The 27,626-nt window shown below is 40.3% G+C and overlaps 1 protein-coding gene across 1 annotated transcript; it reads left to right on the forward strand.

Moving 5' to 3' along the window:
- Positions 1–1,099: 1,099 nt before the first annotated feature.
- Positions 1,100–26,549, forward strand: baiap2l2a (BAR/IMD domain containing adaptor protein 2 like 2a). Its single transcript, XM_085156740.1, has 14 exons — positions 1,100–4,064; positions 4,461–4,536; positions 5,619–5,705; positions 8,603–8,664; positions 8,783–8,854; positions 9,449–9,526; positions 9,637–9,780; positions 16,737–16,835; positions 19,497–19,566; positions 20,447–20,654; positions 21,671–21,736; positions 23,342–23,537; positions 24,681–24,721; positions 25,058–26,549. The coding sequence occupies exons 1-14, from the start codon at positions 4,011–4,013 to the stop codon at positions 25,137–25,139; spliced, it is 1,335 nt and encodes a 444-aa protein (XP_085012866.1). The 5' UTR covers positions 1,100–4,010; the 3' UTR covers positions 25,140–26,549.
- Positions 26,550–27,626: the final 1,077 nt, after the last annotated feature.

The following is a 27,626-nucleotide window of genomic DNA, read 5'->3' on the forward strand; positions in this document are numbered from 1 at the left end:
TTCTGGTTCAGGAAAGATCATCTAAGATTTTATGTCCATTGTCCCGTCAACGTGGTTAGTTATCCTGTAACCAGAAACATAGCTTCAAAGCGTAATGTTTCCACCTCCCTGCTTGACTGTGGGGATGGTGTTCTTTGGATCATGCTCAGCATTTCTCTTTCTTCATGGCAAACTGCTCGGTTTTGGTTTCTTCTGACCACAGCACTTCCTCCCAAACCTTCTCCGAATCAGATGTTCAGTGAAAAACAAAAGATGGGCCTTCTTGAGCAGTGGGATCTTGTGTGTGCTGTAAGTTTTCAAACCAACGTGGTTACCAGTGGTGTTCTTGATGACTGTGGTCCCACTGTCTTCAGTTCATTAATAAGCTCTTACCATGTAGTTTCTGACTTTTTTTAGTTTTATATTTCTTCAATTTCTGGATCATCGGACCAGCAGATCTCACCTTCTCACCAAGTTTCTTGTTGATGGTCTTATAGTCCACTCCAGCCTTATGCAGGTCTGCAATCACGTCCCTCACATCCTTTCACAGTTCTTTGGTCTGGCCCTTGGTGGTGGGGAGGTTGGATTGGAAGAAAGTGATTCTATGGATGGACGTGTTTTATACACACATTGAGTTGAGATCAGGAGTATCTGTCACGGTCCCCGTGTCTCTCTGGTTGGCTCACGCTGGCTACAGGTTTTGTTGTTGTTGTTCATTTTTGTTTTTGTTTTCTTTGTCTCTCCTCCTCCTCTCTGCCTGGGTGGAGCTCGTTACGGGCTCTCGCTCTTGGCCCACGCACCTGTGTGATTGTGTCCACCTGCTGTGGATCTGGCTGATTTCCCCGGCTGCTATTTAAGGCAGTGGCACAGAGCAGCTCACCGCTGGAACGTTGAACCTCCTGAGTTCATGCTCTCGGCATTATCAAAAGAATCCCCTGTATGTATTTTGCTGTGGAACTAACGTTAACTTCTCTGTGTAGATATCCCTCTTCTGGACCAAATCACGGGACCTGCCTGGGTGTGGCAGCGTGTGTGGAGTTTTGGAGTGAGTGCGGCTGAAGAGGAGTGCGTGTGTGCGGATCCCGCCCCCCCCCCCCCCCTTCTCTCCCTGGAGCCCTGGACCCCCCTCCCAACTCACTGTACATATATATAGCACTGAGATGATCCCTGTTGTAAATAAATCTCCTTTTGTTCTCTAAGAAAGAACTGTCTGCGCGTGAGTCCGTCCAGTAGCCATGACAGTATCAGTACCTGTGGGAGCTAGAACTGTGGCTGTTTTGTAGTGGATCAAAGTGTTACTTGACTCAATGACATGTAAATTGATTTATAACTTTATGTAATGTGTGTTTTTTCTAGAATTTTGGCTGATATATCTCTCTTTATTAAATTAAACTGCCATAAAAATGACAGACTGTTCATTTCTTTGTACGTGAGCAGTTTGCAAGTGAGACTAACAACAGAGCCTTCAACATACAAGCATGCACAATATATTGCACACAAAACTGTACGATGTTGCCTGCAGTAATTCTTGTGGCTGTGAATGTTTTAAATGGATATTACATTATATTTTCTTTGGATTTTTTTTGTAAACAAAATAAAGGGTCAGCCCTGTAGCATGGTTTGTTTTTACTCCATTGAGCTGTATTATAAAAGATGTGAGTGCATTAAGAAGGCCAGTCTGGGTAAAGCATGCTGGACTCTGCTGCTCCTGGCCAGTTAATGATAGAAATGCAGTCCTGATCTATTACGTCTATAAAAGCTTTTGTGAGACTCTGTGCCCAGCATGTCTGAGCTCAGTTTATTATCTCAGTCACCCTTGACCTTTGTGTTGTGTGCTACTGCGCTGTTAGAGCTTTAAAGTTTTTTTTTTCTGTGATAGAAATGTTTCATTTTGCTGTTGCACTTTTTGCACAGGGTTTGTATCTGAAATCTACGAAGAGATTTCTGGGTCTGTAATTTATTATAGCTTAAAAAATTAACCAAAGGTTTCACTAAGTGTTTCTGGGCTCTGTGCCTGGCTTAGAAGACAATCGATGCCCTAAAATTGACTAAAGGAATACATCATTGTCCACGCAACACCCACACCTCTTTCCTGGGAGTTCATGAGGAGTTCACTGACACTCACATGTTTAAAAAACAACCTACAGGCTGACAATAATACATCCATCTGACCTGCGAGATGAATGCAGTGTGTGTTTCAGCTTGCCAGCAGGATGGTCGCGTACCAAAATGTGATAGTTGAAGTAAAGAGAGGAGTCGATAACCTTCCTCCCACACACTTGAGATGTTGATCAAATATGACAAGGCAACTCTGCCCCTGTCTTTCTGAACAATAGGTGAAAAGGTTTTCAAGTTTCTTTCCTTCCTTATGGCTATTTGTGGAAGAAAAAGCAATGATTATGTTTTATATACTTTATACTTATATACGTCTTCCATACAGTTTCACTAGATATGCCCGATCAACTGCTGATTAATGCAAATATCTAATCAGCTGATCACAGGGCAGCACCTCATTGCATTTAGGCATGTAGTCATTGTAAAGATGACTCGCTGAAGTTCAAACTGACCATGGTTGTTGGTGCCAGATGGGTTCATCTTACCTGCTGGGATTTTTCTACACAATCATCTCTAGGATTCACAAAGAATGCTCCAAAAAACAGAAAATGTCCAGTTGGCAGCAGTTATCTGGGTGAAAATGGCAGAAGTCACAGGAGAACGGCCAAATAACCACTCGTTACGACCGAAGGATGCAGAATAGTATCACACATTGAACCTTAAAGTAGATGGGCTACATTAGCAGAAGATCACATCAGGTGCCAGTGCTGTCAGCTAAGAGCAAAAACCTCAGGTTGATTTTCCAATGGGCTCACTGAAATTAGAAAGTGGACGACTGGAGAAGTGTTTTCTGATCCGAGTCTTGGTTTCTGCCCTGACATTTAGATGGTAGGATCACAATTTGATGTAAACAACATGAAACCATGGAACCATCTCCGCATACTTAGTACCAACTGAGCATTGTTAAAACTACATCCTACCAACTATGGTCCGTGCAGACACCCGAAGTATGTTTTTTCTCATATCTGATGGGTGTTTTTTTTATTTTTTCATTTTTTAATGACTGTGCCAATCAGTTTGTTTGTGTTGATCAGTGTTTTTAAAAGCACAAATGTTTTGAGGTCCCAGGGGACCCAATCCAAAGCATCCAATACTGCATATGGACTTTTAATAAACTGAACATTTGTTCCCTTAATTTTTGCCATTAACGTATAATTATCAAGGTGGATATGAGCACTCTGTCAATCATTTTAAAAAAGAAATATTTCTTTCTTTAAATGACATTAGTTGCATAACTAATAATACTGCTTTGAGAAGAAACAGGTTCATTCATTCATTTTCATAAACCCTAAAAATAAGAATCATCAAGAATCTTTCAACGCTTTTACAACCTATAAGGCATATACACTGCCCCCGGACCACTGCTGATACAAAAATCAACTGGTATATGTATTAATCCAAGAAGAAAAGGAGAAAAACTAGCGGCTGAAAAATGCTATTGTAAGAAATTATACAATAGATAAACCTATGAGGAAACTGTTAGCCTTGATCTGGGGCAGGAAAGGAAAATCCTTGAATTCCGAGAGAAATTGTTGAATTCATATTGAAAACATATGGTTTTATATGATAATAACAGTGTAATTTTACAGTTTTTTTAATCATTTCCAACAATTTGTGAAAGCAGATATGTACTAAAGTCTTGAATAAAACATTCATTTCAGGCAACACTCACCTGAGCACACACAAAGCATGTGTCAGTGTGTTTTATGGTTGGGCCACGTTTAATTATTTACTCTTATCTTTCTCAGGCCATACCGGTGTTGATTACCACCTCACTGAGCTGCCTTCGCTCTTCAGCTCCACACCCAGTCTAACTCTCATTTCTTTCAGAGGGTTGTGGGACTTTTTCAGAGAGATTTAAGGCCTGCAGACCTTCTCTGGATTCAATTCACAGTTGCACTATTCTGGATATAAACATGTCGGAAATGAATAGTGATCAGCTGCATCGCTCCACCTTGGGGATTTACTCGGTAAGAAACAGATACTTTGTGTGGGCTGCGCACTTGCATTAAGCAAACTTGATTTCCTCTCGAGATATTCTTCGGGGAACTGGGGCAAATTTTGTAACATGGAAACATTTCGTGGCTATACTGAGGTGGAAAACTCGTGATGTCATTTTCGAATTCAACGAGCATTCGCTTTCAATTGATAGCAGCAGAGATTTGAATCTTGTGTTGCAGAGGCTCCAGCGTTGAGAGAGAGAGAGAGAGAGCGGGTGTGCTCATAAATATAAATTGAGTTCAAGATTAACCATATTGATTCCTCTTTAAGTGGGTTTGTTATATTTTTCTGGCTATCAATACTCAAAAGAAGCTGTTGTAATTGTGCATATCTGTGTGTGCGTGTGTGTGTGCTTTTGTAAACAGAGCTTGATTAATGAGTTCAACCCAGGCCTACAGAAACTGGTTTCACTGGGGAACAGTTACGTCCAAGCCTTCAAGAGTAAGTATTGAAAGAAAAGAACAAATGTATGGAAGCAAAAACAAAGAAAAAATCTGCTGCTAATTTTTTTAAATGTTATTTTGGGGAAAATTCGCAAAACTATCTTTATAACTGCCATAAACTGCAGTTTGGGAGCTGCCAGGTATCTATCTGAGTGCAACTCCAAAGTTCATATGCTTTGGGAATATGCTGGTGCTATTACAGCCTTAGTTATGGGTCTGTAACCAACCAACGTTGTTATGACTACATTATCAGCAGACAAACACGCTTCCACCAGTATATTTGACATGGACATAATGGAACAATGATGCTTTTGTTCAATACAGAACTACTGGATTCTTTGTAGGTGTAGCTCTATATGTTTTCTATAAGTCTTGTAAGAAAGGGAAGAGCTCATTGCAGAGCCAGGATTAAACTCTGTGTTTCAACTACCTACATCATATTCATCACTCATCCCACTGCTGGTGCATTAATGTGAAGATCTTTAAAATGATGAAATGTAAATGATATTCATTATATTAAGTTAAATGTGTTTGTGTAGACAGCACAATTATTGTATCAAGAATTAATCAGTAATAGCAGTGGTGCATCAACAGTCCTGCAGACGTGAGAACTAGATTAAGATGTGTCTCTTTCTCAGCCGCAAAGGGCGGCTGTAAACTTCTTGTGTGTGTTCAGGGCGGAGCCTGAAACTTATAACATGTCACTGAGCTCTTACCAAGACCAGGAAGTGACAAAATTAGAACTTGTTAATTTTACTGTCCCAGCGTCACTTTATAAAATGCAGACTGACAGTAATAAAGCACAATCAGTAATGTTTCACTCTTGAAAGGAGCCAGTCTCACACTCTCAGACTGTTTTTGCATACTTTTGTTCAACCACTCATTTGGTACATTACAGGCAGAGGACCTGGGTATATAAACGTTACATTTGAATACAAATAGGGTCGATAATTGTCCATATTCTTATATTTAGCAGCTGTCTTTACCTGCTTTTGAAGTGCCATATCTGGAAAATGAACTGTGCTAAAGAAAAGCATCAAACGACTGTGCTGTGTGTGTGTGTGTTTGTGTGTGTTTCAGCTCTTGCTGCGACAAGTGACGCTTACTTCAGTGCACTTTCAAAGATTGGGGAGAGAGCTTTCCACACGGCATCATCACGCTCCATAGGTATGTGAGAATCCACAGCTGATGAGTGGAAACGCAAAGACGTTTTTGCACCTCACCAGGATATCAGCAGTTTGTCTGTGATGTATTCATGGCCATTTATTAAACACATTAAAACATGTTTTTCCTCATCGCGAGGACCCCAGTTCTCCCCGAGGCAGCATTTTATTGCACTCATAATTGCTGTGCATGCGTAATGTGTGCTTGTGATTAGCATACCCTTTGATGTGTGTGTTAAACATAGGCTTTGAAATAATTGAAGGCACTGCATTTCGCAGCATTTGCAACAGTCACACACAAGGACTAAAAGATTTCGCTTAGACTCACCTAATATTTGCATTGGGCTCAAATCAAGTCGGGCTGAAGAATGTGGAAGAACTTTAAACTTTAATTTCTAATTCATAACAGCTGGATGGGTTCAAAGCTAAATTGATGTATGTTTCAGGGAGTTTTTATGTAAGTTAAGAATGTTGGCAGATGGGTGTCAGATGTCAGCGGGGGACATGAATAATAGATGAAGACAGGCTGCGGGCCGTGCTCCGTTCACTTAACTGCTTTATGTCAGCGGTATGACAGTTTAAACAGTTGGAGTTGAAGACCTTGTAGGAACTGGATCATTAGTCTACTCTTACTGTACACTGTACAATGATATAGTCTCCCTGCTGAGGTGAGGAAATGATAGCCAAGCTGAATAAGTTGAACATTTCCAGAATGTACTGCAATGTTTCAGTAGGCTAGAAAATGATGATGGAACTGGGTTAGAGCTCTTATCAGTGTTTAGGTCCATCCCCTACCCTTCACTCCAATAAATCTCGACAGCAGGAGCTGACCTTTGAGGTTTCTCAGGAAGCAGTTGTGAAACTTTCAGGATTACACAGAGATTCATTAAAAAGGAAGTAGAGGTGTTGTAAGAAATCAATTCAGTATAGTAACAAGGAAACTGTATAAAAATGTAAGTAACTGTCAAATCACTTACACTGGTCCTCAAGCCCAAGAGTCAAAACTGAAAGTTCACCAGCCATCCACACAAAGTGGTAAAGAACACTTTACAAAGCCACAAAGAGAAGAACACTAGGAAAACTGTAATATACACAACAGCGTTAGCAAGAAAATAACTTCCAGAGCTAGCAAACTACCTCATTTCAGATCATCATGTCATTTATCATTAGACAGAGATAACTAGAGTCAGTACAGAATGCAGTTTATAAATGATCCTTTTTTTTTTTTTTTAATAAATCATCTTAAATATTTAAGTTTTACAGGTTTTTGCTACTGATAAATACATTGGCTATGGCTGTTAATACTACAACAATGTAAGCACGTAATAGACAAATATTTAAATGACAGAAAAGTTCGTTTTTATTTTGTACCATAGCAATTTATATTTTTGTAATACATTTTTCAAATAAAATAAAACTAAAGCATAAGCAAAAATGTAGTTTGATTATTACGGGGCATTTTGGCCAATAATGTACTTTTTCTCCATTTACTACAGCAGCATTTCTTTATCATGTAAAAAAAACTGAGACGTACTGTAAAACTTAAACTGCATATCAGATTTCTTAGATGAAGATATTTGAGGAATTCAACACGTGGTTACACTGCTTCACGCTGACAGAAGGGGGACTTTTACCAGTCCTGTATGTGGCCCACAATGGAAAATGAGTTTGGCTTTCCTGTAATAAGGGATAAAAGCTATCTAAACCTACCTGGCCTAAAAACTGATGAAGACTGTCCAGCCATCAGTTTGTGACCTACAGCTCAAGCACTCTTAGGTCACGCAACATAATCTAAAACACAAAAACAAGTCCAGCTCTGAATGACTCACAAAAATCAAACAAATAACAAAAGAGAAGGTTTGGGGATGAGGCAGTCATAGTCTAGACTTAAATCTAGATGCTTTGCCTTTACCCTAAAACATGCCATTGATACTTGAAAACCCTTCAATGTGGCCGAATTCAAATAATTCTGCAAAGAAAAGTGTGCTAAAATTCCTCTAGAGCAAAATTTTCCCTTAATAAACGAAATCCTCATATAAAAACAGCATTTTGTATTTACTCGGGTTATACTGGCCTGATATTGAAATTTGTTTGATTATCTGAGAAACAGTGTACAAATTATGAAAAAAACGAACAAGGAGGTAAATACTTTTCATTGTACTGTAGCTATGTACTTTTGGAGAAGTCTCCTTTCATAAGTACAGTTTCCTTATTGTTGTTCTGAATCACTGTTAGTACAGCCTTGAACACGTCTTTATGGATTCGCTTTGAAATAACTCTTACGGCATTTCTTTACCTGCTAATATGATGGCAGTTCCATAATTGTCAACCGTGAAAGGTGGGCCTTGGACTGATGCTGTCAACATTTATAGTTTCAGGGTTGACTTACTCCTTCACGAGTCTTTATTCGGCTTTACTCTAGGCTGTATTCACAAGTGGAAATTGTCCAAAATACTGTCAAAGCCATTATGTTGGTTTCTCTCCATCAGCTGTGCAACACTTTGGTCAACATCTGCTTTATTTTTAATGGACTAAGAAATACAGTTCCTTAATTTGGCGTGTTATTACATGCACCTACATGGAAAAACATAATCTGGGTTAATAAAATAATAAAAATTAGGCTGGAGCAACACAAAGCTGAAATCAGCCGCTTGTGCAATAGTGAGTTGTGAGATCATTCAGTATCTGTGACACAAAAAGGACTTTAGAGTCATGACGGTCTGATCTTATATTAGCAACAACAGAACATATTTTACCTGCTTATCATTACTGATAAATCTGGTTTATCTGTTAATTAATCTGTTGATACCTGATGAGTTTGGAAGTCAAAATGCACATTATATAATTTCATGTTTTTGTTCTGTAAAGATATTATATATTTATAATCCACTCATCTTTCAGGAGATGTCCTGATTCAGGTTTCTGAGAGCCAGCGAAGACTCACCTTAGAACTTGAGGGATTAGTAAGTTACATATTAGTAGACATGCATTGCTCATCATAGTCTTTGACTACGAAAGAATGAATATGTTCCTGGTTTTTCATGTTTTTAGGGTAACTTTATTTTCTTTGTCTCTTCTCAGTTCCGCTGGTTCAGTTTGGAGGTTCTTGACTCCATGGAAAAAAATGTCAGATTAGACAGAGATTACTTATTGGTAAGTAAGAACAAAACAGAAGGGACTGTAAGAGTATGAGAGGATAGGGTAAACGGAACCTCTTATGCTTTCCCTCTTATAGATGCTTACAATGGTGGTCGTGCTAAACGTGGCCAAAGCTAAAAATAATGAGGTCAGTGTATGTCAAAGTGACCCAGAAGACTTCAAACTGCTCTAACAGCTCAGATTATCTTCTCTTGAATCTGTCTGATGTCAGAGGTCTGGCTGTGAAAGGCGCCCAACACACCTGCTGTTCAAACCTTCTGTTTGCAATTGGCAGCAAGTCAGAAGAACGCTGGTTTTAAGCCAGGGTGGCCTAAAAAGGCAACAAACTAAACCAGCTTGTTTCACATAAAGGATGGACTGAGTGGCAGGGCTGTGACCTAGTATTTAAAAAAAAAGGCTTATTTTGAACTGTGAATCATACAAAGTTACTCTAGCAGAGTCCAAAAAAATAAAAAATAAAATAAAAAATCAAGCTGGAAATTAATATAACTTGAAAATTGTAGCTTCTACAAATAGATTTTCAACTTAATGTAAATACCTGGGCGTTTGAGATGGTTTTACACAGGTGTGATATGCATTCTCATACAGGGCAGCAGGGAAACATATGAAATGCAACTCCGCAGCAAGGCAGAAGCTCTGGAGAGACTGAAGAGGAGATCCAGCCAGGTTTGTGCATTTCTCTCCTGTACTCTTTCAGTAGACTGGAGAGAAATTCAGCACTGCTGTTTGTGTATGTGTCCTTGTACAGTTTTCTGTATCCATGTTCTGTCAATTAGGCATATCCTCAGGGTGGTAGTGAGTATGTGGACTTCCTCAGGGAGAGCCATAACCAGGCTCTGCAGGAGGAAGAGAGAAGATACCGATTCCTGGCAGAAAAGCACTGTGGCCTGATAGAGTCCTTCACCAAACTCATGAATAAGGTATACAACTTACTTCAAATAGCATTTGTAAATGTAATATTTATAGCTCACTTTGGCTTACTAACTGGAGACGCTTCGCAGATGAAGTTTACTAATGAATGTCAGAGAAACATAAGATAAGATATAAGATATAATTCCCCAGAGAGAGGTCATCCTGTTTTATAACCATTTGTCGGACCTTTAAAGTTCAAGAGCAGGTTTCCTTCCTACAGCAAGCCTGGTTGCAGGTTGTGTCTATGAACTCTGGACTCACTTTTATGATATTTGTTTCACTTTTTATGATACTGCTCTACCGACATTTCATGTTAGTTGTTCCTGTTGAGCAGATGTTGGTTGAACCGTATGCTACAACTACTACTGTACAAAACAGACCCTTGCAACATATTAAATATGACCTCATAACAACTAATCTTACCATCATGTGAGAATAAGCAAGTAAGGTGTGGCCACTCTGCTGTATGTCTTTATGATCAGCAGTTGGAAAGCTGCTCAAAGAGATGCTAAAATGCAGTAGATGAATAACAGAGAAAGAATCTGAGGAAAGATGCTCATGAACAGTGTTGGGACTAACGCGTTATTAAGTAACGCGTTACAGTAACTACGTTATTATTGTGGTAACGAGCACGGTAACTAGTTATTATGCCAAAATCAGTAACGCGTTAGTCGTTACTGGGATTTAGATAGGGTCGTTACTCGTTACGGTCCAGGCGTGGGATTTCTCTCGTGGAAATATGCACATTATTTTTTTTTTCTATTGGTAGGTGGCACAGTGCACTTGTGGCAAGTAAGCAAGCTAGAAGACTGGCAAAGTTATAGAAGCAACACATTAACAAGAGAATTCTGAGTAAAACCAAAGTTACTTTCCCTAGTAACTAGTTACTTTGAAAGCAACGAGTAACTTGAAGTAACTGAGTTACTTTTGATAGAAGTAACTAGTAATGTAACTAAGTTACTAATTTAAAGTAACTTACCCAACACTGCTCATGAATGATCGAAATCATGAAAGATGTAATGAAGCCGGAGCTCAGCAGAGACACAGTTACTATTTAACCAAAGATTATCTCATGCAATTTAATTATAGATTTGACATGACAGGAGCACAGTTATAGTTACTATTATTGCCGCAAAAATATGAAGGCTCAACTTATTTTAGTGACGTAAAAAAGAAAGAGTTTTAGTTTACCACACTGAGTTTTAGTTTACCAGAAAACTGAAAAACGTAAACAGAAAAAACATCAACTATAGGTCCTGAGCCCTGGCAAAATAAATGGGGGGAAAAGGTGTAAGGTGCCTGGGACAAAGGACCCAGAACTTCCTTCCTGATACAACTATGGTAAGAAATCTAAGCTAACAAAGAAAGAAACAAAATAAATCGCTAAAGGAAAAATCAAGGGTGTGGGGATAGCAGAGAGCTGTTTTGTTTGGGAGTCAGAGAACTCCTTTTCCTGGGTTTCTTTTAATAGGGGCAGGGAAAGGATCAATTACTCCCCCTGACATACTGGGGGAAGACGGGGGAGACTAGTGAGAGAGGAGAGAGAGGAGCAAAGGAGAAGAAGCAAAGAGAAAAAAACACAAGGGGAGGGGAGCATAAAATCCACCAAAGCAGCTTAAACATGATGTGAACAAGGAGGCCCATGGGTTTAGTGGCACCAGGGCGCTGGCAGGGGATCCTTCAGGTCCTATGAGGGTTTGGCCCATGTGGAACAGGCTCATTGCAGCTGATCAGATTTTGATCTGGAAAGTTTGTTGTTTGGATCACTTGATACCGTCCAGTAGTCCATTTTGCTCAGGAAGGTTCCTAACTGAGTGAAGTGATGCGTAAGTGTCTGTGTGGCAGACATAATAAGAAATGTTCGAATTCTCCTGGTGCCTAAGAAATAAGCTCCACTACTTCCTTTATTACCCCCTTTAGCACAGAAAACACTGGGACCATCCTTTATGAAAGGAGAGGAGAAAACGCCATCCCATAAGTGACAGCATGTCATATCATGTAAATGTGAATTGTAATTGTGTTTCCCATTTCAAGCCTTAACCTGCTGAACAATGTTGAAGTTTCAACAACAGTTAAATGCACAGTTGAACTCTGAACATCACACTGCTGTAAAAATTAATCTTCTTCTCGTCCCGTTGTTGCCTTACACAACATTGATCTATATCAACTTTCTAAATCAAGATTATGAGCTATATTAATTGATCAACGTGCGTTCAAGTGTCCGTAGAATTTAGTTTGGTTTAAACGATGCTGTCTTTGTTGTCTCGCAGTACTAACCAGCATTCGACCAAGAGCAGCCCCAGACCCAATGAGGAAGCATGAGAGAGAGTTATCTGGGCCTACTAACCAAAATATTACAGTGCATAGGCGCGTGTATAGTTTCTACTCTCAGAAACCAGTGAGGCAGGTCAGATCAGTGGGAGGAGTCTGAAGGATATGAGGGATAACTCTTCTGTTAGAAACCTCTTGGCACTGGGCTTGAAGTCTTGAGGACTGAGACTGAGGTGGAGAGCTGGATTTATCCAGAGGAGAGCTGCAATATTACAAACTATTGCACTGTATAAAACTGAAATCTGTGTGGAACAGCTGACCTATAGGATGTGTAGAAGAATGCCAAATGTTATTTACCATCAGAATTTGAGCTGGCCTGTGTTAACGAAGGTAACATTCTGAGTATTCATCTAACATAGTGACATAATCTCATTATTAGCTGCAAAAAGCTTTAGACAAACATTTCAATTTTACTTATTAAAGACTGGAGAGAAATCACTCACTGTGTGCGCACTGCTGAGAAACAGCTCTGTCAAGTTAATTTCTGATCTGCTGTGTTACAATACCAGCATTACTGACAAGCAGAAATAAGCCTCTAATTACTCAGGGTGAATTATGAGTCAAGAGTTTTAGGACAGAACCAAAGTTTTGAGCCATCCATCCATACCAATAACACACTTGGTCTGATAAAATTTCCCCCTCTTGTTCCACATAAAGACGTGAGAAGCAACTATGACAACCACGACAGGCATTAGGCTTTATTTGTGTTAGATTTTGTGCAATTTACAATAAATAACGCACAACAAATGTGAGTAAATCACGTTTGCAAATACGTGCGTCATAATATACATCACAGATACATCATACATACGTCACAGGCCAGCTGCCAAAAAACTCAAAAAAACAACAAAAAACAAAAATATCCACAATGTTCACAAAACTGTTAGTAAATCCAAAAGCTTTTTGTGTGAGAAGGCTTTGGGCTGCCATATAATCTTTGTAAATCTGGCCCTATATGTTCTTTAAAGTTCCAACCTTTTTGATGAAGTGTTAGTTTTCACGTCATTCTCATTTTGAAGCTTTAGGCGAAGAACAAGTTGTGGTGAAGTAAGACGTGTGTTCTGTAGTTCATATTCTGCACATTGTTGATTCAACACAGTGACCTCACATCATTTTAGGAGACAAGTGTCGTTTGGATGCTCAGCAAACTGCTCTTCTTATGTCCTGCGTCCATACGAATTCTCCTACCCACCGCTTGTTGTTGACCACAGTAAAAATGTCATCGAGGTCAAGGACAAGTGGTTAGAAAAGGAGATAGGAGGTACTTTTGGAACATACCCAATCTCTTGGGCTTCTTTTTCTGTTCCTTGTGCTTGTGCACCTTACATGGTAGGTGTGGTTGATTTTCCTGTTGGGGTGTACTATGTCTGCAACATAGCTTGCATATAAAGCACAGATGTAGCGAATGTGGACCTTTGTCTTGAAGCTGCAAGTCAAACATTTCGGGCATCACCAATTTGGTTTTTAGAAAATGTGGACACTGCACAGCTATTCAGTAGCAACTAACCCAGGGGTCCCCAATTCCAGTCCACGAGGGCCGGTGTCCCTGCAGGTTTTAGATATCACCCTGGGTCAACACAGCTGAATCACATGATTAGTTCATTCCCAGGCCTCTGGAGAACTTCGGCTGTATCCCAATTCAGGGTCTGCAGCCTTAAAGGCTGCATTTTAAAGCCGATTACATCACCGCGACGAAGGCTGTCCCAATTCGAAGGCTGCTCAAAATGCGGCCCTCAAATGCGTCCTTAATTTCCCTGAATTTTAAGGACGTGGCGGTGTAGACTTCGTGGCCCAACATATCCCAGAATGCATAGCGCGGCGGTGGGTATGGATAATTTTGCCGAAAAAAAAACAGCGGATGAGGGGCGCCTGAAGAGTAAACTTTAAGTAAGTACTGAATATTATGTCACTTATTTATGTGCAAATGTTTAATAACGAAGAACATTAAAACATTACTGTTGGCCACATGTCGGCAAAGTTATGTGACATTAGTGACGTTTGTACTAACTTGGTTTTACAGCCTTTACTTTAAAATATACGCCGTTCTTTTTTTTCTTTTTTTTTTTGCCTGTCCCATTTGGTTCTTTAGCCGTCAGAATTGTTGTCTGAAGACCAACAAGGATACCCAATGGATTTATTTTGCCAAACGGCTCATCATGGCATTGCCGTATTGGTCCATTTGATCGACCTTTGTTTTTATTATTTATTTTATTTTATTTTCAGTTGTTACAGACGGGACAGACGTGAGTGAGGGATAGGAAAGGGAGAAAGAAAGAGGAAGGAAAAGATAAACAGAAGGGGAGAGGGACAGTGAGAAAGGGGGGAAAAAATATATCTCCGGGATCACCTGAGAGAAAAAGAATAGAAAACAAGCAAAAAAAACCCAAAACAAAGCAACATACTATACAAAACACCATCGCATTAATCTAGCTAAGTGTAAACAGCAGTAAATACTAAATATTGAATGTTGTTGTGCAGCACGCAGGACAGACAGCGCACAATGTGCTTTGAAGTAGCAGCCAAGAAAGGTGTGATTTAAGTCTACGAACAGTGAACACCCGTGTGCACACCTGTGTGGATCGGCGTGCTTGTATTCAAATGGTTTCCCCATGTAATGGTCTGCAAGAGGATGTAGAGAGCCATAGCCCTGTCCCCCAGGGCATGAAGCAGGCATGGAGGAGATCCAGGCCCCAGACATCCAGAGGCCCCAGAGTGCAAGAGCCCAAGGAGGACCACCGGAGGGGCATCCGTGCCACCTTCATGGGAAGGGCTGAGGATCCCCAGACGAGGGGTCACCCAGTAGCCACCGGGCAGAAGCTAGAGGGGGCTGCACCGGCGTGCCCGCCGGCTCTGCCGGCAGCCAGCTGTGCCAGAGTGAACCGAGCCGCAGGCACAGAGGCCGGAGGCCCGAGGGCCCCCCACGCCCCGGAAGAGGCCTGACCGAGCAGCAGGCACCAGGCCCCGCCAAGTAGCCACCGGGAGTGAGCTGGCACATGACCTGAGCGCCCAGCCCCAGACACCAAGAACCAACAATGCACCGACCCCTGAGGGCATTAGTCACCGGCAGGGAGTGTGGTGAGGGGAGATAGGCCTCCACACTTGGAGGGCCTGGGAGTTCCCAGAGAGGTGGAGTCTAAGACCCGACCTGACATATAGACACAGACAAACAGGCACACACAGACACAGACATGCATTCCCACCCTCATGCACACATATACAAACACTCAGCACTCACCCAACGTAGGAATAAACGTAAATGGACATGTACACACAATCACACTCCCCAAACATACTCTATACCCCGGGTCCAGGTATCCTCGCCCCCAGAGGGGGAAACGGCACCCAGACCCAAGAGATGTTACCCTTCCCTCCGGGGTGGAGGCAAGCAGACCGCCCCAGGCTCCGCAGCAGCAGGGAGGCCAATCGGACAGCCAGCATCTCTTCCCAGCCCCCCCGCCCCGATGGCTAGTAGAGAACGGGGGTGTGTTAAGACCCCATACCTCCCTCCTCCCGCTCAAGTGTAGTGCTGCTGCGTGTTGCTCTAAAGTGTATTTAAAACAAGGGAGAGCATAGTGCTGCTGCCAGAGAGCAGCAGGTGTTAGCACGGCCCCTCCCGAGAACCCTCAATGTCTACATGGATTTAAAATTGAGAAGTGGGCACCGGCGCCAGAGGTAGGTTTGAATACACAGACCGTCTACTGGACGCCGTTAACGTGCCCACCCTCAAGGCCCTATATATATATATATATATGTGTGTGTTACGAGAGTGTAAGTAATGTGGATGTCTAAGTTGTGAGATAAAATTGAGGCACAGGTGGCCAGAAGAGGACGGGGGGGGGGGGGGGGGGGGGGATGTCTTCCCTGCACCCTGGTGACACACCCGAATATATAATAAATATACGCCGTTCAATAGCTGGGCTTAATCTTACAGAGAATGATCAAAGCTCATGTAGAAACAAACAAACAAATGCCTTCAAAAGCCTTCAAGACATGTTGAGAAGGTAATTTATCCATTTAAATCAGCTGTGATGGATCAAGGACACATCTAAAACCTGTAGGGACAGCGGCCCTCATGGACTGGGATTGGGGACCCCTGAACTAACAAATCGCAGGGAATTCCCAAAAGCATTCCTGGCATTAATATATATTTTAATTAAATATCGAGTTCAGAGACTCAAAAGTTTTTGCTGAGTTCATAATCAGAAGTTGGGATTTTTGTTTTTTTGTTTCATTTGTCGCTTATGCTCGAAAAGTTGGCCCCATCTGCCAGTTATTGCCTAATGGGATAAACTTTTTTCACAAACTTTTAATGCCACAGCCTTTTCCAGATGAAACAGATTTCGGTCTTGTAAACAGAAAGGCATGCTGGTGGCATATTTGTAAGGCAAGACTAATAAAACTACTTTGATTTAAACCTACATTTTTTTTTCAAAAGTTGTACGAATGGTATGTGTAATAGCACCACTCTGAAGATTGTGTTCAGTTTCCTCTTTTTGGCCAAATGAGCATTAAAATAAGCTGCTCTGACCTAAGCTTGCAACTGTGTTAATCCTCACTTACTAATGGGGAAAAATATTTATCTGCATGTGTGTGTGTGTGTGTGTGTGTGTGTGTTGATGATGATGTGTTGCAGAACGGTGTTACTCTCCAGCAGAAAGCTGCTGCCTGGACAGAAGAGGTTGATGCCACCAGACAACCGGAGGCCCACAGACCTGCAACTTTGGACAACACTGTGAGTTCAGAAGAAAGTGTGTCTATATCAGTGACTCACCCTAGCAACTGAATTATTTATGCAAGGTTTGGAGCCACAGTGACATATGAAACTTCCACAACTCCAAAAATATGCAGCTGTGTGGGGTATAATCCTGTCTTTGGGGTGGAAAACTGAGTGAATCTCTTTAAAGTCTATTTTGGGAAATTTAAAATTGAAAACCGCTTGAAAGTTTAACAATTGCATTGTTGAGTAGAACTGAATTCATGAGCCAAATATTAGATAAGAAATCTAATTGCGATACAGCTGTGAGTTATCTCCACTGAGAAATGCATAACATCAGACCCAAGGCACACCATTGTGGGGGAAAGCACAACATTTTTGTTACCAGAGTGCCCTCTGGTGGTTAGCATTGATTGATTTGAAATCTTCAAAATGAATCACACTTGGTGCATAAAACACAATTACAGAAAACCTTTAGAGGAGGGATAAAGTTATAAACTGAAGAATGCGGCACACATTTTTAAAGCTATCTGAATCTGAAGCCTGTGTAGCATTCAAATATGTGCACATTTTACTGTCTCTGTTCTGTAAAGTGATTTATTACCACCAAAGATAATTGCACAAATCAAAACCACATTGTTCTTTGTAATAACAGCTGCAATTACTATTGAAGTAAAGACCAAAGATGTCCCTGAGATAAACCCTGCTAGTCTGTTCCTCATTGGAAGGCAACATGCCAGTGAACCACCATATCCCACATATCCTTTCATAATAACAATCAGAGGATTAGCATTGATCCAGTGTTTGTTTTGGTCTGACGAGGGATTTATCCCAGTGTATCACAGAGAAAAGCCTGTGAGTCAGGTTTGACAAATTAAAAGGGAAAAAAAAGCATCTATGTGTATACTGACCTCAGAGCCACACTGTTCCCTCCATGTATCTAAGATAAGTTGACTGGCTGCTGGCTGTAGTGTGCAATAAATCTTTTCATCTAACAGTCAGTGAGTAGACGTGGAACTATTCCTTTAAGCTCAAATGAATCGCTGTTTCCTGGCCCGCTGGTGCAAACTAATCTGCCACAGCTGCTATCACAAGTAAACTACCTTCACAAGAAATACACAAGAAATTGCAGTTGTTGAACACTCAACAACTGCAATTTCAAAAATGCCACAATGAATAATTTCTGGGTAGTGAAGTCATAAAACAGAAATGCTATGATACTTAATTGTTCTTTTATATCCAAAAGGAAACAAAACTGTAAAGTGTAAAATGCAAACAAAAACAGAATGCAATGATTTGTTCATCTCAGAAATTCATATTTTATTCAAAATAGAACAGAATACACATAGAAAATTTACCATTATCTCATCTACGTCTGGGATGGGTCGACAAAAAGCTAGAAAATGAAGTTGTACTGCGACAAAGCATCTGCAGGAACATTTTTAAGCTGATTAAGTCAACTGGCAACAGGTCAGTCACATGACTGGATATAAAAAAAAACAGCATCTTATAGGGGCAGAGTTTCTCAGAAGTAATGATGGCAGAGGTTTACCATTCTAAAAAAAATAAATCAGTGAATTAAAAAAAATATCTGAAAATTGTGGGATAATTTCAGAATAATGTTTTTTTATTCTCTAAAGATTCTGAGAATCTGTGGGTATTTGTGTTCAAGGGTTCACAGATTTTTACAGACTGTGGTTAAAAGAAAAGAGGAAGCTAAAGTGGTAAACTCGGCCTTGTCCCAACTTTTTTTGAGGCATGTTCCTGCAATCAAATACAAAATCTTTTTTCTAAAAAATGATGCAATTTAATCTCACCCTGTGTTCTATTGTGAATACAGCACGGGCCTCCAAATCATTGCATTCTGTTTTTAATTACATTTTACACAACCTCCCAAATCTTTTGGATCTGGGTTTGTAATAAAAAAGTCCAGTATGTACAAGTGATCAGAACAAAGAACATATCGAGCAAAACAAGTAAAAAAGCTCCCACAGCAGCAGAAAAGAAACCAAAAAAGAAGCAAGACAGGGACATAATATTAATGAGAACCTAGGAGAACTTTAAAAAAAATGTATAAAATGAACATGAAAGATTCATTAAGACAGGTCAGTTATCATTTTAATTTTCGCTTTACTTCACATGGTAAAGTCTACATAAAACATCAAATTTTCAGCTCATTCCACGTGAAATGAATGGCTACCAGGCCTAAAATTTGTCATCTACATCCCCTCAAGCAATCAGATGCAAAAAATGCATCATACCTCAAATCCTGTCACTCTACGTGGGCGGTGTTTCCTCTTAGGAAAATTAGTCATCTACCGATCAGAGACACAAATGGCAGAGTATTCATTTTTTATTGTGGAAGGTCAGCTTCGACTGAAACGACCCCAACTATTGCTGTCAGTATAGTTTGATTTAGAGGATTCTCAAAAACCTTTGAGAGATTAGTGATTGGATATCAGATCCATAATTTCCTTCGGGATTAATAAAGTATTCTGATTCTGAGATTAATAGAAATGTTGTTTGCACCTGAAATTCCAGCAGGTTTAAGCTTATTTAGTCCACTCTTAGTTTACTCTTTTCTACAAAAACTACAGCAGTACCTCATGTTTACATGATTGGAAAATGACAACAGATTTGAATATAGTCTCAGTCTGTGCTTGTTATATGTTCATACAGGTGGGAATGAGGGAGGAGGAGATCAGAAGGAGCAGAGACGAGATGCCCCTCGGCAAAATACCATCAAGAGGTGAGCAGCGGACTAATAAAGAACTACAATACTTTAAAATAGACTTAACATCAGCTTTTTAGGTGTTCAAGTGATGCATTTATGATCCATAGTGCTTTTCTACTTTCTAGCTTTTATCTACGCCTAAGCATGTTTAACCTAAGATTCACTCACACTCCAAACAATGCATCAGGGGAAGCTCTGGGTTCAGTATCTTACCCACTATGACACACATGGTTGGAGAACCCACCGAAATTCTGATTATTAGACAACACGCTCTATTTCCTGAGCCACAGCCACCGTGAAAAACCCATTTCAGTGATCTGATGTTTAGTTCCACTTAAAAATAAATGTGTTCCCGTCACGTTAATGCTTGTCTGTTAAATATTCACATCCCATCATGGCTATTCATCAGTGCTTATTATGCTTACAGCTACCAGATGTTTTTATCTTTTTTTTTCTCTAACTGTTTATTGCCCTCTTAATAACGTTGCACATCGTGCACGTTCATGGCTCCTCATTTGTACTTTCAGCTGAAAAAAGGCTAATTATTTGGTTGCTTAGAGTAAAAATAGACAGAGTAATGATTTATCAAAATAGAACATAAACAACAGTAGCGAAATAATGGAGGTTGTAACCAGTGTTCACTGGAGGGGAAAATAACATCAGCTCATTCAGTGTAATTCAATGAATTACCCTGCTGCTAAAACAAAAGCATTGCGCCTGGAGTAAGACACTTAGTAGTCTCCTAACCCTCTGAGTTACATACACACACAAAAAATCTAGTCATTAATATTCTTTAATTAATAATTTCACCAGAGATTCTTCTTTGCCAAGAAAGTTTATCAGCTTAACAAACTGTTCTCTTTGTACCTTTGTGTTTCATTTGTTATTCCTCCAGCCCCGTCTCCACAGGGAAGCGTTTTTCGCTTCGGAGCAGACTCAGCAGGAGGTGGTGGTGGAGGACGAGTCATGAAGGCCCGGGTGGCCCACCAGCCTGCTGGCTCCAACCCCACCTTGCTGTCCTTCAACAGGGGACAGATAATTAATGTGCTGGTCCAACAGCCCAGGAACGGCTGGCTGTTTGGACGTGCCGACAACAGCCCACGGTAAAAAAAAAAAAAATCGTAGTTTGTGACTGCGTGGAGACTGCATGTGTGGATGTGCAAAGTGTCTGTTCCTGTCATTTGCTTGCAGATGGTTGTAGCTCAGGTGGTAGAGCAGGTCATCCACTGATCAGAAGGTTGGTGGTTCGATTCCTGGCTTCCCCTAGTCTACATGCCAAATATCTTTGGGCAAGATACTAACCCCAAATTGCTCTCCGATGCATCCATCGGAGTATGAATGTTAGCTATGAAGCACTTAGAAAGATGTGAATGCACATGTTGTGTAAAGCGCTTTCAGTGCTCAGATGAGTAGAAAAGCGCAGTCCATTTACCATGACATAGGCCAGTTTAATAAGAAAAAAGTAATACTTTTTGCATAGTACAAAATGAATGGGGTTATTTGTAGACATAGAGATAGTGCCTCATAAGCCCTTCTAGCCCATTTAGAAATAAGCAAAAGCAAACCCCAAACACACATTAAATCTTAATTTGTTTGCATAGCTCTGCTACATATAACTACTTACTCATCAAGATTGTCTGTAAACTACCTAGAAATCTTTTATCAGAACACACAGTGTATATATTTTGCTGTTCTACTGCTTTTTGTTATGTAAGTTCAACAAATTTGGACAGTTCTACATTCTGCGTGTTGAGAAAATGTGTAGTCCTTAGAATTCGTGCAAGCAGTAGTTGTTAAAGTTAAGAAGGGTCAGTTTCACTATGAACATATGAATGAACAACATATGAATGAATAGAAAATACAGGAATAAAATATTAGACTAGAAGAAAGAAAGAAAAATGAGAAAAGTGCACTGAATGAAGCAAAGATAACAAAATTAAATATTTAGTCTGTACTTAACACAGATGCTACCCAAAGGCAAAAGTTCCAACCTGACTGACTGGCATTAACCACACAGTACTAAAAGGCTCACAAGTCGTTACATGTTCCTATATGTGTATTTCTTTCACTTAACACGTAACAACTGTAGCTTTTACTTTCTGTCACCTTTTGTTTTCAGTCAAGGATGGTTTCCAGCCTTATTTGTGGAAGCAGTGGACGATCCACCAGTGTCACCCGCCCCCAGGTAATAAACATCTCATTAAATTGACCGATCATCAGTGATCAACAGTTCTAGAGTTTTCTCTCCATTATGTTATATATAATCTGACACCACCAGCAGTCCTATAAAACAGCATGTAAAAAATTACTCTAACTGGCAGAGAGCATGTGCATTATGGTAATAATGCCCAAGATCGAGTTGACTGATTTTGAAGTATTAATACTGCAGCTACTAGCATCTGCATTCTTTCAGCATGCTAGCTATACTAACAAGCTAACTCCTGCTGTCCAGACTCTGATACCCAGCCAACTTGCTTAAACTTCGAAGTAAACAACATAATTTGGGGCTAGTGGAAGTTACATTATTCAAGTGTCTCTCACTCCTACATTCAAGGTTAGACTAGAACTAATTAGCTATTTAGCATTATACAAAATCATAATTATTTGCTCCATTCACCACTGTCTCCTTTTTTTGTCTCCTCTTCCTTGTTTTTCTGTCTCATTTCATTCCCAGAAGTATAATTCCTCTTCATATTCAGTGGGTGTGGGTGGTTTTAGTTGTTGTTAATAAGTTTGTTTAAACACAGTCCTACTTGCTACTTGTAGCTGGAACGAATGAAGTTCTAGAAAGGTCTTAGGTCTGTTTCCCAGTGTCATTGCAAACTTTGGCCCTGCTGTAGTTTAAAGTATATCAGCCCTGGTGGCAAGCGGTGCCTCTTATTGTCAAATGTCACGTCATGTTGCTATAATCGGTGGTTGTTACAGAAGTGTATTGGTATATCATGACAAAAACAACGTATTGCTCAGAATGGAGGATGCTTCGCCTTTATTGCTTTTCAGTCAGTATATCTTTCTTTTCTGTAATAGCAGCAGGTAATAATGGATGGAAACTAAACCTCATGCACAATGTTTGCCTTCAAACGTGATGCAGAAAACATGATGTAGTTGCCCCAAGGCTGTCCCTATTGTTTTTGGGGCCAACATATTTAAAAGAGGGTCAGTATGAAATTTCATGGTCTGAAATAATAGGTGAACTACTTAAAATATTTGGGTGACCTATTGCTGTGGGGAAATTCAGCAGGAGCTGCTAAAGTAAAACTTTTTTCAGTTTCAGTTAGACACACAGTCTGCCACAGCTAAATGTGAACGTTATCAACTGCACCAAAGCTAGGCCCGTGCATCTCATGTGAAAACTCAATCCATCCATCCCTCGGCTAATAAGTAAGACCTGCTTTCGTGAATAAGAGAGAGAAAGGGATCAGGTGTTGGGTATAAAAACAGAGATGCTGTATTTCTGTGGTAGCCTCAAGAGCTTAAAAAAAAGGCAACTGGACTTTTTAGTAGTTATGTTTTATACTGCAGACTTTGGGTCAAGTTCCTTGGTTTAAATGTGCTATAAGCTATAAATGAAGTATACGCAGCAGTCAACACAAAAATTATCAGACATTTTTCAAAGTCTGATAACTTATTTTACACATTTCAGTGGGCTACATCCTGAACTTACAGGAAAGAAACAAAGTATCGTTGAGATACCCAATACCAGGTTTTATATCAATAGGACCTAAAAAGTCCAGGTGCTTTTAAAAAAAATTGTATTTCTAAACTAATTTAAATTTTTGTATAATTTCAGTAGAGCAACTCTCAGGAGCAACAACAGCATGAACAGCCTGCCCGACCAACCAAGTGTCAGAAGTCAGAGTGGGGCCGCGCCCCCTCCTCCACCACCACCGCCGCCACCGCAGTCACCATCTTTGAATAAACCACATTCGCAGTCTATGAATAAGGCGCCACCTATGAATTCAAACATGTCTAATTCAGAAAATAAGGTATGACAGTCAGTTATTAATAACCAGCAAGGAGAATATCAGTCAATCCTCTGTCCTATCATCTATCATCCGCAGTCTTTGTAAAAGAGATTTACGCTACAACTAGTTATCTAATGGTTATTTTTTCCATCACTATTATAGATCGATATCTGATCCACTGTGAATTGTACAGATTTAGTCGGGTGGTGTCATATTATGTAATTGTGTAATTGCATGTGTAATTGCTGATAATTTATTAATGATTTCTTATTTGCCCGCTTGCAAAAATCAATCTTTCCCACAGTTGTGTACATCCTTTTCCCATAAATATGTGGTTCATTTGGTCTTAACCCAAGTTTTAACCACAAAGTTCTAACCACCAGCCCACAGATTATTAACAATAAAGATCATTCAAAAACCACACTGGGAAAAAGTGTGGGACTCAGCGAACATGTAAAACTGCATGTGAGTGCAAAGATAATGGAGAAAATTAAGATAGGCAAGCGAGATGGAACTTCTCATGGGGTGCGATATTTGCAGACCTTTGCTACAAATGTGGCATTTGCCCATCTGTCCAGCAGGGGCACTGTGGCCAGGTGCTGTTCTCAATGACACCACATCCTTCTTTCTGGTGGATGCAGGGAGGAAGCTCGAGCTGCTGATGTGAGCCTGGAGTTTGTGTGCATGTATGTGTGTGTGCTCCTCGTTTGCTCCTCTTTAGCACCCTGCCGTGATCTGGAAATAATTCCAGAAATGACCTTTTCACTTTGGTGCTACTGAGATAAGAAAGTGCTCTGAATAGCATTTGCGTTTTGGGAACATGCAGAAACAATTTGAGTGCCAGGAGCTTAAAGCATATTTTCAGATTGTTTTTGCTTGCTCTCAGTTGTTGTTGTTTTTACAGTCCATCACTACTGTAAAAATGTAGTTTTGCACTTTGTGTCAACTGTGGACCCACTGCGATGTGCATGTGGGGCAGGCTCATCAATCAGCCCCCTTGTGGGAGGACCAAGTGAAAAAGAAAGGGCGAGAGGGTCAAGAGCTCGATCTCACTGAGCTCCCATTAGTGCATGTGTCTTTGTTTTGTGGTTTTGTAATGGTTCTCACTATCTCATACTGTACCTTCTTCATCATGTTTTCTCTTTTTCCTTTTTTTTTTGACAGAGATCGCAAGTGAATGACTCCCGACCGCAGCTCTTCCCAAAGTAAGAATAATATAATTTCAAATTGGAGGCAGGCTGTTAAAATGGAGCTAATGATATTTTTTTGAAGTGTATCACGAACCCGTACAATCGGAGAGCAACAGCTGAGGGCAGTGATTGAAATGGCACAGCACTGCTTCCATTAGAGTTTGAAGTGCATTCAAGTGCTGAAACCATTTTAGTTAGCAGCATTTGGAAAACCATGACTATCCTTCACATTTCAGGTTTTTGAGCTGATGTTTGTACAGTTTTCGAAATGTAATGCTCATTTCTCCGGTTATAACCTTCATACAACCCAACTTTTATTTTCCTCTGCCCTTATCTCCTTGTATATTGCAGGGGTACCAATCCGTTCGCCACGGTTAAGCTGAAGCCCACGTCCACCAATGACCGATCGGCTCCACGTTTATATCGAAGATGACATCGTGACCCTGAAATAAATGCTTTTATTTGGCTTAGCAGTTCGTTCTTGACCTTGGCCGTATATACTGTTAAATTCTGAGGTAAAATCGAGTCTTTTTTCCCCCCTTTGTCACACAAAATAGGATAAAGAAGAAACAAGTCTGAATAAGGACTTGAGGTGTGTATTTATGTCAGATCTTTTAAAACTTGCATTAAATGATTTGTAAAATAGTAAGAATGAATCACTGTAACACAAACCAGTGGGTGCGTTGATCACAACGGGTCTTAAATCATCATTCGTCTCCTGTGATGTTTACGTCTTTCTGCCAAGAGATGACATGCGAATGCTTTTAACTTTGTCCTTTTTGGAAATAACTAATCGCTGTCTGTGACATGTATATAATGTATAGCTGATGTTAGGAATCAGAGCCAAGACTGTGTTAATGTAAAGTGTATCTTTCATTATGTAGGTTAACTCAGGGAGGGTGCTCGATGCCATGCAGCTGCTTTAATTATCTTTTTTTTTATGTTTTTATATTGCACTTTCACCATTTTCCTCCACATGTTCAACATGTGATATTAAGTCCATTGCTAAATATTAATTGTACTTCAAATGTACTTTAGAAAATGATGATATAACCACAGGCACCTAATGTAATATTTTATAAAAATAGGATGATGTGCCTGAGATGGAATGTACTGAATAATGTAATGTATTAAAGGACAATGTAATACCACCTTAATAGCATCGCATTGTTACTTTACGAAGTGTGTTTCAGTCCCGACTTCATATCTGGCCTCTGCTCCTAGCATCAGTACCTCAGTGCAATTCACCATTTCTTTCTACTTCCTTCATCTGTCATTCTGAATAATGTGAGCATTTTGCACATTTTAGGGCAAATGAGCATCTACTGCAGCCTGGTCACAGATGAACCCTTAATGGTTTTAAAAGTATTAACTCTCATCCTACAAAATCCACAGAGGCATACTTTTTGTTACGGGTACATATGAGCAGCCAGATCTAGTGTTTCAGATTTTTTGTGCATTCAGTACACACTCCAGGCCTTTACAATCCATAACATTAATAGAGTCACAGTACTGTGCAAAGGTCTTGAGCCACCTGTCTTGTTACCTTGAGTCAGACTTTCTTTAAACTTGTGGTCTTGAACAGCAGTCCAGCCCTTCTGAAGGAAAGCATATATGGATACGAAAACACAACAAAACACTATTAATCATGGATTGTAGAGCAGAAGCACCGAGGAACTATTCCTGACGTCTGCTTAAAGAAAATGACAAGAAAGCTGCCTGAGGGAGATCAGGTTGTGTCTAGGGATGGGTATCGTTTAGGTTTTATCTAATACCGGTGCCAAACTGGTACCTTTGAAACGGTGCCGGTGCTTAAATGGTGCTCGAACCTGTGCTTAAGGCAGTGGTTCCCAAACTTTTTTTGCTGGGCCCCCCTTGTTTTACAAGAAAAATGTTCGCGCCCCCCCCCCCCCTCGCGCGCGCGCACGCACGCAAGAACACGTCCTCCAAAGGCAGAGGCGTCACGGTGTAATTATTTTACATGTAGTTGTTTTGTTTTTTTTCTGTGTAATAATATTCAACATTGCTATCAATACATTTTTCAAAAAATCCCTCTGCAAAATGGGTTCAAAAACATAAACAACTGTTGGATGCTGTTTGTCCGTGATTTGAACCGGGGGAACAAATTGTGGCAGGATCAGCCTGATATTATTTGTATCCCACTGTAACTTTACTGTATAAAGAGCTAGCATCTCCAAAATGTCAGGAGTAGTTAGTCATTACAACAAGTGTTTGTGAACTACAAATCAAGAATGTGGGATACTGTTTGTCCGTGATTTAAACAGCCCAGCGCTGCTCCCGACGAAGGGAAAACCAATCCTGCAGGGAGACCTACCTCGGCACTTGTGCAGGTAAAACCAAAGGGAAGATGTGCTTCACCATATTTTCTAGTCTTTGGCCTAGAATGAAGTTGGTTTGGAAACATATTCAGCTATGCTTCATCTCCTGCTTTGCGTTTGTGTGGGCGCCCCGTGCTAGCAGTGTCCAAGCGTTGTGTTTTTTTTTTTGTTTTTTTTTCCCTTTTCATGCCGCGCCCCCCCTGCAATGGCTCTGCGCCCCCCCTAGGGGGTGGGCCCCACACTTTGGGAACGTCTGGCTTAAGGAATGGAGAACACAAACTTTGTCCAAAAACCTCTTATGTTTTTATTTTTAGAAGTCTCTTTTTTTCTGCAAAATGATGACCAAGTTAGCCCTTTTCTATTGATACAACATACCTCCTTTGGTTGGAACCGGGGCTCAAACAATGGAAAACACAAACTTTGTCCTAAAACCTCTCATGTTTAGCTGTTTTTTTTGTAAAAAGATAACAGTGTTAGCCTTTTTTGCAGCTATTGGGCATATATGGTATCACTCTATCAAACAAGAAGACAGCCGCATGTAACTACGACAGTGTTTGCTAGTTCACCTTACATGCATTAAT

Source organism: Neolamprologus multifasciatus, chromosome 4, assembly GCF_963576455.1.
Source record: "Neolamprologus multifasciatus chromosome 4, fNeoMul1.2, whole genome shotgun sequence".
NCBI classification, from domain to species: domain Eukaryota; kingdom Metazoa; phylum Chordata; class Actinopteri; order Cichliformes; family Cichlidae; genus Neolamprologus; species Neolamprologus multifasciatus.